Genomic DNA, 13,920 nt, shown 5'->3' on the forward strand with positions numbered 1-13,920 from the left:
GTGTTATGACACGTTCCGACCGGCTCGTAAACTGCCGCTGTGATTGGTTGGAATCCTACGACCTCGTTAGAGTCACCGCCCTCTCCCCGGCAGAGGACAGGTTCAACATGGCTGCGTCCCTGAGGTGCTTTCTCCGCACAGGAAAGGTTTGGGATAATTGAAGAAATGACCCTTTGTATCTTCATTCTGTGTTCGTCGATGGTTAACATCTTTTCTAACGTCTCTTTGTGTCTCGACAGAATGCCGTGTCGGCTCTGCGGCGGCGGGAATTTCACAGGAGTGTTCCGGCCGCTGTGCAGGTCAGTGTTAGCAGCTAGCAGGCTAACTTTAGCTAAAGCTAACCATCCCAGCTGTTTTTCGCTGTATCTGTTTTTGTAAGTCGTTACAACTAAAGAGTGAAATGGCAAAGCACAGTTGGCAGTGGTTATTGTCAGTGGAGTCCTTGTCGGAGTAGGTAACGAGTCATTTTAAGAGTTTTTTCTGCTGTTGTCCGGTCACTGAGCAGAGATGTGGGCTGTCACATCATGTCAAACCTGATTTAACTGCTAGCTTAGGTTTGGATAAAACCACTGAGACTACATGTAAAACTGGTGACTGGTAGCAACAGCAGACATTAAAGCAAAAAGACAAAGATTAGTTGTCCTCTTGAATGTATTTTATATTATTTTCTCTACTAAATATTATAGATAATCATCTAATGGTAATGTTAAACGTTAGTCCCTCAATTTTTGTAGTATTTGTAAGATTAATGAGGATTTTGCTTCTTTGTTTTTTTTTATTGACACTGGATGACAATATTAGGTCACAGACTGCAAAAACCTAACCTAAAATGGCCACATTATTTTTTTTTTTTTACTTTTGACATGATTCAAAGGCTTTATTGTCATATGAAGAGATAAACAAGGTATCAGTGCAGTGAAATTATTAGTTCACTGAGTCTTAACTAACCATTTTACACATATATACTGTTGAATCAGAATCCGCTTTGTTGGCCTCTGTTTTACATTGCTCTCTGTGCACTACACATAAGTTAGAGATAAGACATACAGTTAGAGACGAGGACAACAAAAATGTAACAAACAAATTAAAGTTAAAGACTAAAGGATGGTGAATATTTAAATTCAACCTGTGAACTAATCACTTGTGTAATCATCTTCAAAATGTCAGAAAAAGGTAGAAGAATTTCTTTAAATGTTTTGTGTTCATCCAGCAACCAAAAACCAATGATTCAGTTTAAAACCATATGAAACAGAAACCTAGAACACTTGTACACTAGATTTAGTTTTGACCCAGGGTGACCAGTTGTCCCATTTTATGTGGCATTGCACAGCATTGTTGTGTCCTTGTCCTATGTCCCACATTGTGATTGGCTATAATTTTCAGATGCTTTTGACATGGTTGCCTAATATCTGACTGTCATCCAATGGCTGTGAAGAGAAATCAGGGATGTCTGTTGTTTTAAGTCAGAATGCATAAATGTCTGTGAAAGTACAGGTTAACTTGTCACCACGCCCAACAGGGTTTAGGGGGAATATGATGGAAACAACTGGTAACGGCAGCAGAAATAACCACAGAAATATGTTATAAAGTCTTCACCGATCGGACGTCTTCACATGTGAAAGACATGAGCGTGACCTCTGTACTGTGGGTGGCAGTAGCGGGTCTGTACTGACTGTGGCGCTGTTGTTTTTTGTCAGGTGACAGTCCGTGATGCCCTGAACCAGGCGATGGACGAGGAGCTGGAGAGGGATGAGCGTGTGTTCCTGTTGGGTGAGGAGGTGGCCCAGTACGACGGAGCCTACAAGGTGAGAAGACGCTCAGTAGAAGACAGCTTGACTTATTTCAGCACATCAACATGCTGAGATTCAAACTAGCCTTTCATAAGACAGAAGATCACTAAAAAGAAGCCCAGCAAGGCGGGAAATGCAAGTGGTCAGGATAAGATAAACACTACTTGATAACACCCTGTTTGTGTGTGTGTGTAGGTGAGCAGAGGTCTGTGGAAGAAGTATGGAGACAAACGCATCATCGACACTCCGATCACAGAGGTGAAACACTCTTCACTTTCTCTGTTGTAAACTGTGTTAGCTTTGTGATCCAAACACTCCTTCAGAGAAACTTTTCTCAGCTGGCAACATCTCTCTCTCTCTGGTACAGATGGGTTTTGCCGGAATCGCTGTCGGAGCTGCCATGGTGAGTTTCTTTTTATCCACATGGCGACATCGGTTACTAGGTCTTGGTTACTGGGACTGAGTAGACCTGTGAAGAACTCTACGTGATGAATTTGTATTACAGCTCAATAACCAAATATGTTGTTGTAACACAAAACAAGTATACATTATTAAAAAAAGACAACATTAATTTCTCATGTCAAACTGCTGTCCCCTTCAGGCCGGCCTGAGACCCATCTGTGAGTTCATGACCTTTAACTTCTCCATGCAAGCCATCGACCAGGTCATCAACTCTGCGGCAAAGACCTACTACATGTCCGCCGGTCTGCAGTCGGTGCCCATCGTCTTCAGAGGACCCAACGGAGCGTCAGCAGGCGTCGCCGCACAGCACTCACAGTGCTTCGCTGCATGGTGCGTTCACTTACACTTGATACTGTTATTACTTTCACTTAGCTCTGAATAGTGTCCTGTAAGCTTTATCACAACATATTTTTTGAGTTTTTTCCACCATTATATCAGTAAGTTTAACAACCGAGATCTTTGAAAGGATCCAATCTTTAATGGTGAGAGTAGTAGTTGAAGTAACAGTAGGCGATGCTGGTGTGACAGTCCTGGTATCAGTGGTGTGATGTGTCTCTACAGGTATGGTCACTGTCCAGGTCTGAAGGTTGTGAGTCCCTGGAACGCAGAAGATGCCAAAGGTCTCCTGAAATCAGCCATCAGAGACGACAACCCAGGTAAGACACCACATTACAGCTGACAAGACAGAGACAATGGCTTGCTCGTGGTTTGCTAGTTATCAGTCAGTTGTCATTCTTCCTGTCTCAAGCAACAGGAAGAGCTTTGGCTTATTTCAGTGTAACTTTAGCTTAAAGCTTATGTTTCCACCTGGGGGAAACTGATGCATTTACACATATTCAGCATCTGGCCCCAAGCTGTCTTGAAAGTTTCCACTGTTTTAACATCGGGTAGCTTTCTGAGGATGCATGAAGTGACTAAATGTAAATGAGATCTGCCTCAATGTGTGTGTGTTTGTTTGTTTGTGTGTGTGTGTTGCAGTGGTGTTCCTGGAGAACGAGCTGATGTACGGTGTTCCCTTCGAGATGTCAGAAGAGTCACAGTCCAAAGATTTCACCATTCCCATCGGCAAGGCCAAGGTTGAGAGACAAGGTGAGACTTGATGGGACCAAACATGATGACCTCACTGTGACGACAGGAAGCTTCACACGACAACAGATTCAGCTTATAATACGGTTTATATTGATCAGGAGAGGTGCAGCAGTCTGTAATAGTTTTATAGAAAATATTAAGATTTTGATGGTTTACATAAAAAAATTGAATATTAGCCTTTTTTGTTATCAGACTTTTAGTATGGTGATGATACTTTTGGGGAAGTGTGGGGTGAGGTCTGTGAGGATGTTGAACTAAAGGTGACCTGGACTCAGAAATCTGTATGTGTCTGAACTACTCTCTACTTCTTCTCCTGTCTGTGTTTCAGGGAGTCATGTCACTTTGGTCACTCACTCTCGGTATGTCAGTCACTGCCTGGATGCCGCCGCTGTCCTCGCCAAGGAAGGAATCGAGTGCGAGGTAGAGGAAGGAACACACCTGTAGTTGTGTGACACAGATGACCTGCGTGAACAGCCTTTTAACTACTTTCCTGTGTGTCTTTGTGTCAGGTGATCAACCTGCGGACCATCCGTCCTCTGGATGTCGACTGTATTGAGACCAGCGTGATGAAGACCAACCACCTGGTGACGGTGGAGGGCGGCTGGCCTCAGTTCGGGGTCGGAGCTGAGATCTGCGCCAGGGTCATGGAAGGTAACTGCTGACTGGTTCTTACTTTGATTATTGCTGCTCCGTCAGCCTGATTAATGTGGCTACTGTTCGTCTGAATGACAAAAATCTATCATTTAATGTTCCTCACAACTTAATCGAGACATGACAGAACATTTATGGAAAGAGCCAAATGCTTGTACAGTATGTAGCACCTTGTGGTATCGAAAACGGCTCTGAGTTGAAAAGTTTAAGGATATTTTCTGTTTTCCGTTTGGCTGCATCACTGATCCGTTTAAAAACATGCATCGCTTGGGCGACCTGGTAGCTGGACTGTACTGAGTCCTCAGCAGTGGCCCGGGTTTGATTTCCACCAATGGCCTTTTGCTGCGTGTCTTCTTCTCACTAAGTTATAGATCAATGCAGACTGTTTTTTAAGCAGGTTTTGGCAAAGCAAATTTTTTCGTTGTGTGGTTGGCTGGTCTGCCAGTAGACTGACCGAAAGGCTAAACCTGGAATGTCTTGATTTTAAGATTTTGTTATGACATACAGCTCTCAACTCTCCTTGGTGTGAAATATCAGCAGTGAGTTTGGAGAACATTTAGGGCCACTTGAATAAAACTGTAAACTTCCTCTGTGTGTTTTCAGGTCCCGCTTTCAACTACCTGGATGCCCCGGCCACCAGGGTGACGGGCGTCGACATCCCCATGCCGTACGCCAAAATCCTGGAGGACAACAGCCTGCCGCAGATCAAAGACATCATCTTCTCTATCAAAAAGACCCTAAACGTCTGAAACACACAAGAATCCTCTTTGTCTCGTTCACACAGACATTGTAAACATTTGAACCATGTGTAAATACAGCCAAACGGGTCCTTTAAAAACGCTCCAGATTAATGTTTCCAACCAGATGTTGGTGAAAGAAGCGCACAGCTGTTTATCTGCACCCAGAGCGGTGGACACACAGGGCTCGGTCAACTCGCAGACAAACTTGACCGAACTCTGTGTGCGACTCTGGCTGCTCTTTCCACCCCCTCCCCTTCAAAATAAAACTTGCTCTTTCCTGTAGGCTTTTCTGTGTTTCTAAGGATGTTTGGTAACAACAAAACTGCTGAGTGGGCTCAAAACAATGTCAGCGTTGGATCAGTGTGCAGGTTTGTTGTGTGAAGAATCCTGTTTCTGTAGCACAGTGCTTCACTTATAACAGTATTTTGTGACACAGTTTACCTTTATCAAAAAGGTGATTTGGATGTTGCACTTGACCATATTGCAATTTCAAGAAATTGCTCAGCGCGACATTTTATTTGGATATTTATTTCACACTGATGCCAAACCTTTTTAATTTTGTCAAATGAAAACATGGGTCGAAATGTTTTTTATTCCCCAAACTAAGTATTGAGAAAAGTACTTTGAGTCCTGATCTGTTCCCGTGTGCGCTCAAATTTACACTTGCAGACTAAATTACTCGGTAGTTTTGTTGTCCATTAACTCCAACATATTTCTAACCACCCAAACATATTGTATAGTCAGTCTATTCACTTACCGTAATTCCTCACACTGACTCGGGTTCGTCTCTAAAAGCAGCAGCGAAGAATGGGCCAGCTGAGTGCTGGAGGTGGAGTGTGGTCGGGAATATTTATTGTAGCTGCAGCAGCTCTGTGGATGTTTTTGTTGCTGTAAATGACTCTGTTACAGAAATAAAAACCTTTCAGTCCTTCATGATGCTTCATTCTTTCAGTTTTATGCTGTCCTTGCGGTATCCTTCCTGTTTTGCTTTGTGTCCTTAGCAGGTTAAGTCTCAGATGTTTACTCAAGATGATCTTTGATCAGGATGACCCTGTTAAAATCTGGTATTTGTGTCAATGAGGTCACAAATGGGGTTAGGTTATTACATTACAATAATTACCCTGACATTAGGGTAATCAGTGGTCTGTAGACAAACCAGAATCACGGTGGATGAGGGCCTTCTGTCAAGCAACAGCTCTTGGTGACTTTTAGTAATGAAGTTATCCAGTGATATGATTCCTGCCTTGGAAATAATGCTTGTTTTTAGTGGTGAGCAGGAGCGAACACAACTGAGTCAGTGACAGATGAGACAAAACGAGGTGAAGCCTTAAACATTTTTATTGGCAAACCTTTACAGGAACTAACACAGATCTGATGATCTGCATCAGACCAACAGTCAGAAAATACATCCGTCAGATTTTCTGAAGAAGCTTTGAGGAACTCAAAGAACAAGCTCTCGTTACAAATCAAACTATATTACACGTCTCCTGGTTCAGAAACTTTCAACAGTCTGACCAGGAGAGAAAAGTTGAGCCAAGTGTCGAATTATTCAGTGAACACCACAGAACAGGATAGTTTACACATTTTGTTTTATGGATTTTATGCGTCTATACATACATATTCTGACTTCCTGGAAAAGTAACGTAACTCAGAAAATTTGGAAACTTTACTCTGCGTATAAATCTGTAGATGACTTTCACATCGTCCCATGTTCAGTGCTGTGCTTTTACTAAAATAGAGAGCAATGCCAGATTGCAGATTTGTCTCCTAAAAATCTGTAAATGCCTGAAAACCAAACATATACAGACACCTTAGACTAACCTTGTTGGTCAAAATCTGTTTGAATGGTGCTTCACACAAGCACACTGAAGCCGTGATTCTGTTCTGTTGGGTTCACTGTGGCCGACAAACAATTAACAAAGAAAATAAAACTTAGAAAAAGATGCAGTAAATTCCAGGTCCTTCCACTCTGCTCGCACACATCGTTTAAAACAAACAAACAGCTTCAGTCGATGAACAGAAACATCCTCAACATCTACAGCGTTCGGAAGAAAAATGAACCGTTTTCTGTTCCTGTGAGTTCATAAACTTTATGTCAGTGGAACCAAACTCTGAACTGAAGGAGCTGCAGTCACTTTTAATAATGAGGTTTAACCCCTTAACAGGATTAAGAAATTAGCACTTTTTACCTCCTGATAACTTTAATAATAACCATCATCCAGCAGCTGGATAAACATTAAGAACAGATGAGGCTCCGGCTGCTGGACACTTATCTGTACCTTACTTTCCTTTACATATCGTTCACCCCGGGTGGAGTTTTGTTTTTCCCTTCTGAAGGCCAAAATTCAAAGTTTGTAAAACATAAAGAAGTAACAGGTAATTTGGTTCTAACTATACGGAAATATGTTGAGAGAGTACACATAGTCAATGCCCAGTTTTCAAAAAAGGAAACCAGGAAATGATACAGCAGGAGACAAGTTAAATATTGCCTCCAGTAGCCAATAAAAAATATCATCAGTTCTTTTTGTGTGGGTCAATCATGAAGGCAAATTGTAGAAATTGCCCTTTAATGTTCGCTGACTTCTGAATCCAAGCTTCATTTCACCTCACTGACTGGCAGATCAAAGCTACGTGAACAAATGGAGAGTGACGGAGCCAATTAGATGGTTATACTGATCGGACAATCACTTAACAGTCTCTTCCTTGGGTGATGTAAGCAATGCAACATGTGGTACAGAGAGCAGCATGGGGGATGAGAGTTATCTTTAATGCAATATCGTGTTTTAATGTTGGAAATGAAGAATTGCATAGGGTACTTCGAGTAGAGCTGCATCCATGAATCAATTAGTTGTCAACTATTAAATTAATCGCCAACTAGTTTGATAATCGTCAAATCAGCTTCAGACATTTCTTAAAAGGAATAAAAGGAAAAACTCTCTTAATGCAGATTCTTAAGTGTGAATATTTTCTGGTTTCTTTCGTCCTCTTTGACAGTAAACTGAAGATCACTGGGACAAAACAAGACGTTTGAGGGAACATTTTTCATCTTTGTGTGACAGTTTACAGACCAAACAACTAAACAAATAATCGAGGAAACAACGGATTCATTGACAGTTAAATCAACTTTTTGGTTGCAGCCCTAATTTCAAGTCTGGCTATAGTCAGTGTTTCTGTGTTTCACTACACTATGGCTTTCATCTCATAACAGATCTTATATTTCTGGATTATGACTGGTACTCCATCATATGTCCCTACAATTAGCACCAAATTACGTAGATCTGTCCTCAAGCATTTCAAAGATCTGAAAATGATAAATCATTTCCTTTTCTTGTGAATTACCAGGGAGTTGTGGAAGCTGTAAAACAAAATGTTACCAATGTTTCATCAAAAGGTTTGTTGGTTGGTTGTTAAACGACCATCAGGGGTAAAAATGACGCAGATAATCATGTGTAATTGTTAGTCTCAGTATCAGTGGAGCAGTTTCTCACTTCTGGCTTATTTTTAAATGTCACGAAAATGAAAATAAGGTAAAGCTCTTATTAGTTTCCCTCCCCAGTTACTGACCTCCTACAATTCCCAGAATGCCTTCCAACACCTCCCAGAGAAGAGGGCGGGACCTCTTGCCTGCTCTCTGGTTGGAGGCGGGGCCTGTTTAGTTCTTGGGCGGAGTCTACAGAGTCTTAAGGAGCTGAGAGGTCGGATCGTCCGACTTCTGAGTGTCCCTTCAGCAGGCCGAGTCTCACCACCACCACCCTCCTCTTCTTCTCCTCCGACCCTTCATCACCCTCCTCCTCCTCTTCCTCCTCAGTCTCCTTGACCTTTCGCTTTCCTCTCTCCTTCCTTTTCTCCTCTTTCCTCTGCTTCTTTGCCTTCTTCCTCCTCCTCTTCTTTTCCTCTGCTGCTTGAACCTCCTCTACCTCCTCTTGTTGCACTCCGTCCACTATTTCTTCCTCTTGTTCCTCCTCTGCTGCCATCTCCAATTCCTCCTCTTCTTCTTCTTCCTCTTCTTCATCATCCTCCTCGTCCTCCTCCTCCTCCTCGTCCTCCTCCTCCTCCTCCATTTCCAAGTCCACCTCCTCTTCTGCTTCTTCTTCATTCTCATCCTCCTCGTCCTCCTCTTCCTCATCATCCATGTCTGTCATGTGTTCTCTTTTCATCTGCTCTTGTTTTATCTTCATCCTCTGTTGTCCGTTTTGTGTGGCCTGAAAAGAAAAGAGCACAAAGTTAAGAAACTTAACATCGGCTGTTTCAAATTAAATGATCTGGGGTTGACAAACAATTAAGAGACAAACTTGCTTCTCAGATTTAAAAAAACGTGTTTGATGTGTTTGACGTGACAAAAACCAACAATGAGTTAATCTCTCAATACTTTCGGACTTTTGCACTCGGCCTCAGGCCCAGTGGCTGAAAATACAAATCTTAAAACATTCAGTGAAGGCTCAGTAGTTTCCTTAAACAGGTGCTCAATGTCTTTTTAAGCAATGTTTCTCAAATTGAAGGACATAGTGAATTTGTTGGTGACTACTTTCAGTGGTAGATTAATCCACATTTGCTGCTCAGGTGAGTATTTGGGGCAGCAGGACTGTGTGTGTCTGACCGAGGCAACATAAACTACAGTGTTTGTGTTCATGGTGTGGCTCATTGATGTTTTTTAAAGAGCTTTTGGACAACAATGGAGCTCTGCGGCACAGAGGACTAATATATATCAGGCTTTGGATCATTCACTTATCTCCAGGTCTGTGAGCTGTGAACAGTTCAACCAAAGGGTTTTGTTCACTCTTCACAATCATTTATCTCCCAAAGAGGAAAAAAACGTAATGAAAATAATCTCGTAGAATTTTTTTCTTGTTCTTTAGTCGAACTTGCTTTTTATCTCGTAACTTCTTGGTGTTCAGAGCCTCAGGTTGGGAGCCACCTAATGTCTATAACTGCATTATAATTTGCAAGTTATGTCACATGTCTGCACGAGTTCCTATGGTCACTCCGTATGTTGTTGACGCAGCTTTCCAACACCAAAGCATGGTCAATCATCTCGTTCTACGATCAATCACACCGTCAAGTCATGAAGCAGACAATTTTTCCAGCGTGACAACAAAGACTGTTGTTTTCTGTGTTGTGTAGAATAATATAACCAAAATAGTAATCATTGATTGATAATTGCTGTGTTTGTTGATAATCATGTGTGAAGAAATCATGATAGATGGTTAAAAATGTATGTAATTCCACATCAGTTGATTGAATGAGCACCTATCAGTTGAAACACTGTATTGTAAAACCCGTGAGTGTGAAATGTAACCAAAGATTAAAAGAAGCAACCAAAATGCAGTCAGAGAGGAGTTCAGACAAGGCTCAAGGCCACAGCTGCGGAGCGCTAATGAGTACTTGGATCGACGCCATCCAAGAGGTCCTGATAAGAATACAGCAAAACTCACTCACACAGGCGCAGCTGTGAAACACAACAAAACGCACCCAAGGACAAACACCTCATTGGCCAGAGGCCTCAAAATGCACCAAAGCGAGTTCAAAGCATATCCCTGGTAAGGAGATGGATGTTAGCTTAAATAACGGCACATAATTGGCCTTATGCAAGAAAACTACCCATGTCAGCAAAATTTGTTAATTGTTTATTGTTTATTACATATCAAACCACCAACGATTTGCAAAAATTGCATTTCATGCATTTTTTTTCTGTGCAGACTTCCTAAAATCCATCTGGGAATACCAAAAAACAATATTGGATGGCAATCTGAACAAAACTCATGTTTACTGACTTCAACACATGAAGGACTCCAAAATCTGTCAACCCCTTTATTGAGAACAAATTGTATGCTTCTTAAACTAACCTGATATTGTAAACTTGACTTAAGTTTGTTTGAGTACCAAGTTAGTTCTGGGCCAGCACTCCCAGCACACCTAATTATAATACTCACGTTCTTCTTGCCGTTTCGGAGCCTTTGCAGCAGCAACCTGACGGTGTCCTTGTTCTGACACAGTCCCATGGTGTTGAGGGCGTCGAGAGCGGAGCCGGAGCAGCCCTGCAGGCGTAGCTCTGCCCCCAGAGCGGCCTGCAGGTAGTTGTTCTTCCAGATGTTCCTGGTGAAGAGCGGGATGGAGAGTGCCACCACAACACGGCGCTCCAGCAGCGTCTGGGCCTGCTCCTCCGACATCTGGCTGCCACACAAACAGAACATAGATTCAATCACCACCCATGATGAGTTCTTAGTAAGTAATTTGGACTCTGGACTGTGTGAACGAAGCGCCAGTCTAACCTGGCTCAGACTTACTGGCTGCTCTTAGAGAGGTGGCTGATGTCTGGGAACATTGAGGTGAGGCAGGTGGTGACGAGTGGAGCTTTGTCTTGGAACCAGTTCAGACAGCGCCGCCAGGGGAACGACGACAGCGGCCTCCTGCTCGACACCTTCTGATGGAAGGGACTATCCGTCTGTCGCGTCAGCGTCTTCATCTACACCAGCACCAGGACACAAATGAAGCCATGATTACTTAATGGGAAAAAAAATACTACTTCTGAAAACTTAAAGCCACCACAAGGAGCTTCTGTTCTCACCTCCTCTTTCAACTGTTTGACCCAGAAATCCATCATGGGCTTCCGGGCACCTTTGGCAGACCAGAGCATTTTGAAAGCGGCCTTGTAGCAGGACTTGCTCACCAGCTCCGCCGCTTTGCTCTTCTTCCCCATCCTGCGACCTTTCTTCTTTTTGTCCCTAATCTCTGACTGCACTCAGCAACACAAAAAAAAAAACGAACAAAAACAAAACACAGAAATCATATTTAAACATGACAAGTGAATGAAACATGATCACTATAGATCACAGTGCCATGTTATATTACACTTTATGGCTGTGTCCAAAATCATCTATGTAGAGGATTATTGTTAAAAGCAAAGGAACTTTTTTGGACACTACTCTTTCCTTTTCATCTGGCAAGCAGTTTGCAGACTCGAAGCTTTCTGTCACCATCGACTGTACACTACTTTTTGGACATCTTGAGTCGGCTGGACCAATATTATATTTTATAGGACAGAGATTGAATGTTAAACACTCACTCTAATGATTGTCATTAGATATTTGGTGGCAACATTACAAAATGCATACTAAATAGTAAGGTACTCTACATAGACACAATTTTGAGGTACTTGGTACTCCATTTTCTTCTATTTTATACTTTCACTTAAAAAAAGAGGTCACTATTTTGTGTCAATTAGTATATCATTCAAGTAACTTAATGATGACTTCATCTATTCTTTTGAATCCTAATGTAGCCTACTCTGATGGAAAAACATCCAACACATTTCATGTTTTTAATGGTCAACCGATAACTGATTGTTAAGGCAGCCGACTATCAATTGAAGAAATTGTTTAAAATGTGCATCCTTAATCAGAAAAATGCTGAATATCTGATCCATCCAGTAACTGGCTAGGCTGATAACCAGTCAACACACATATAATAAACACACATAAATATATGCATAATCTACTTTTACTTGTATATTTGATACCAACGTATATTTTTATCAGATATTTTAAGACTTTTACTCAAGTACTATTCATATAAGTGACTGTCACGTCTACCGAAGTGATATTTTTTTCAAGTCCGACCTTTGTGTACTTTTTACAGTCCTGCTTATCTTTCACAAAAAAACCAAAGTGATACTTAAAACTCTGTACTTGACTATACTAATAATACAGTAGAGAGGCAGTATTGGGACTATATGTCTGAATCGCCTGAATTGTGATACCACTGTTATCGGTATATCGCGATATTATGAGTCTCACTCACACACACACACACACACAGAGAGACACACACCGGTTTTAACGCAGGTGGTTTCAGCCACATGACTCTCTTCCCACTCTGTTTACGCTTGCACTTGCACTTGCTCCTGATGACCTGCGCACAGATCTCGCACAGGAAGGACTTTTCGTTCACCGTGGCCCCCGGGAAGGCCCACTGCACAGTCTCTGGGGTGGTGAAGGTGAACACCGCCCTGCGGTTGAAGCTGCGGCCCTGACGCTCGAACTCGGACTTGCAGCAGCAGCAGTGTCTGTCCTCCGGCCGCATGGACCGCCGGCGGCCGCTTCGGGACACGCCGGAGGAGGCGGCGGCATCAGCGAGGTCAGAGGCTGCAGGGGTCTGCGGCAGAGAGGGTGCTTCCACATCATTTCCACCAGGACAGTCCACCTCCGCACCCACGGCTGGTTCGGGAAGCTCTACAGATATGGTGGGCTGACCTGACCCGCTCTGCTCGGCTCCAGCAGCCGCAGTAAAGCTCCCCTGTGCAGGGACTCCACCGTCAGCCGCCGGTGTACCAGAGAAGGAGGATGCATCCGTGGAGGCGAAAGTATTAGCCGCGGAGTGGGCATAGTCGTGCTCGTTTGTCTCAGACGGGGGACCGGTTTCCTCATCGTTCCCCGCGTTTGTCTCGGTGTTTTCACTCGCCATAATACACGGAGGGGCTCCGGTTTTAGTCAACAATCGAAATACGCAGAAAGAAAAACTCTGTCGGTGGTCGTCGCTGTCCACGGAGCAGCAGGCGAACAGTGCTAGCTAACAGTGCTAGCCAACAGCACTAGCCAACACTGAAGCCCGCCAGAAAGTCAGGGACTTTCAGACGGATGTTTCAGTGTAAAACTCTCCCGAGCGCGTTAAGCGAAGTGTGCAGCAAAGTCTGCTCAACCTACAATGCTGCGAAGAAGGACCAGTGGGCAGATGTAGCTGCAGAGCAGATAGAAAACAGTACAGCTGTGACCAACAGGATGCAGCCACTAATAAACAAAATAGTTTCCGTGTTGCTGTTAGCTGGCAGACCGCCGCTGGCGCCCCCGGGTGTTGGGAGGGAGACACTACATGTCTGTCAAGCTACACGCTCAGAGGACAGAGGACTAAACTGAATGTTGGATAAATCTGAAACACTTTTGCTAATTGATTAATTGTGCATTAAATATAAAAATAGGTTTGGAAAACAAAACATTTCAAGGGACACTTTTATTTATTTCATGGGACTTTGATTTCACAATGACACATTTCTTCTGATATAAAAGTCCCCTGAAATAAATAAATGTGTCATTGTGTCAATACACGTGTCATAGTGCAATTAAATGTATCACTGTGTAAATTAATGTGTCATGGTGAAATAAAAGTGCCCTGAAAATACTAATAGTCTTCTTTGA

General features: G+C 42.8%; 2 protein-coding genes across 2 annotated transcripts; one reads left to right on the top strand and one right to left on the bottom strand.

Annotated features, from left to right (window-relative positions):
- Positions 1 to 41: 41 nt before the first annotated feature.
- pdhb (pyruvate dehydrogenase E1 subunit beta) lies at positions 42 to 5,663 on the top strand. Its single transcript, XM_084346894.1, has 11 exons — positions 42 to 146; positions 240 to 299; positions 1,698 to 1,805; positions 1,986 to 2,048; positions 2,158 to 2,193; positions 2,392 to 2,582; positions 2,814 to 2,908; positions 3,231 to 3,341; positions 3,670 to 3,761; positions 3,851 to 3,992; positions 4,596 to 5,663. The coding sequence occupies exons 1-11, from the start codon at positions 108 to 110 to the stop codon at positions 4,739 to 4,741; spliced, it is 1,083 nt and encodes a 360-aa protein (XP_084203020.1). The 5' UTR covers positions 42 to 107; the 3' UTR covers positions 4,742 to 5,663.
- Positions 5,664 to 6,052: 389 nt separating this feature from the next.
- LOC311255087 (uncharacterized protein) lies at positions 6,053 to 13,727 on the bottom strand. Its single transcript, XM_084349269.1, has 5 exons — positions 12,560 to 13,727; positions 11,298 to 11,465; positions 11,017 to 11,195; positions 10,663 to 10,903; positions 6,053 to 8,934 (listed from the first exon to the last, which is right to left on the bottom strand). Exons 1-5 carry the CDS (start codon positions 13,190 to 13,192, stop codon positions 8,413 to 8,415), a joined length of 1,743 nt encoding a protein of 580 aa, XP_084205395.1. The 5' UTR covers positions 13,193 to 13,727; the 3' UTR covers positions 6,053 to 8,412.
- Positions 13,728 to 13,920: the final 193 nt, after the last annotated feature.

The sequence above is a fragment of the Pagrus pagrus genome (assembly GCF_965226575.1).
Source record: "Pagrus pagrus genome assembly, chromosome: 3".
Lineage (NCBI taxonomy): Eukaryota > Metazoa > Chordata > Actinopteri > Spariformes > Sparidae > Pagrus > Pagrus pagrus.

Excerpts from the sequence above, each read along its gene's own strand:
- pdhb (XM_084346894.1), top strand. The coding sequence starts at position 108 with ATGGCTGCGTCCCTGAGGTGCTTTCTCCGCACAGGAAAG. Across the intron at positions 2,049-2,157 it reads TCGACACTCCGATCACAGAG|ATGGGTTTTGCCGGAATCGC; the intron begins GTGAAACACTCT and ends TCTCTGGTACAG. Across the intron at positions 2,909-3,230 it reads CATCAGAGACGACAACCCAG|TGGTGTTCCTGGAGAACGAG; the intron begins GTAAGACACCAC and ends TGTGTGTTGCAG.
- LOC311255087 (XM_084349269.1), bottom strand. The coding sequence starts at position 13,192 with ATGGCGAGTGAAAACACCGAGACAAACGCGGGGAACGATGAGGAAACC. Across the intron at positions 10,904-11,016 it reads CACCTCTCTAAGAGCAGCCA|CCAGATGTCGGAGGAGCAGG; the intron begins GTAAGTCTGAGC and ends TTTGTGTGGCAG. Across the intron at positions 8,935-10,662 it reads TCCGAAACGGCAAGAAGAAC|GCCACACAAAACGGACAACA; the intron begins GTGAGTATTATA and ends TTTTCTTTTCAG.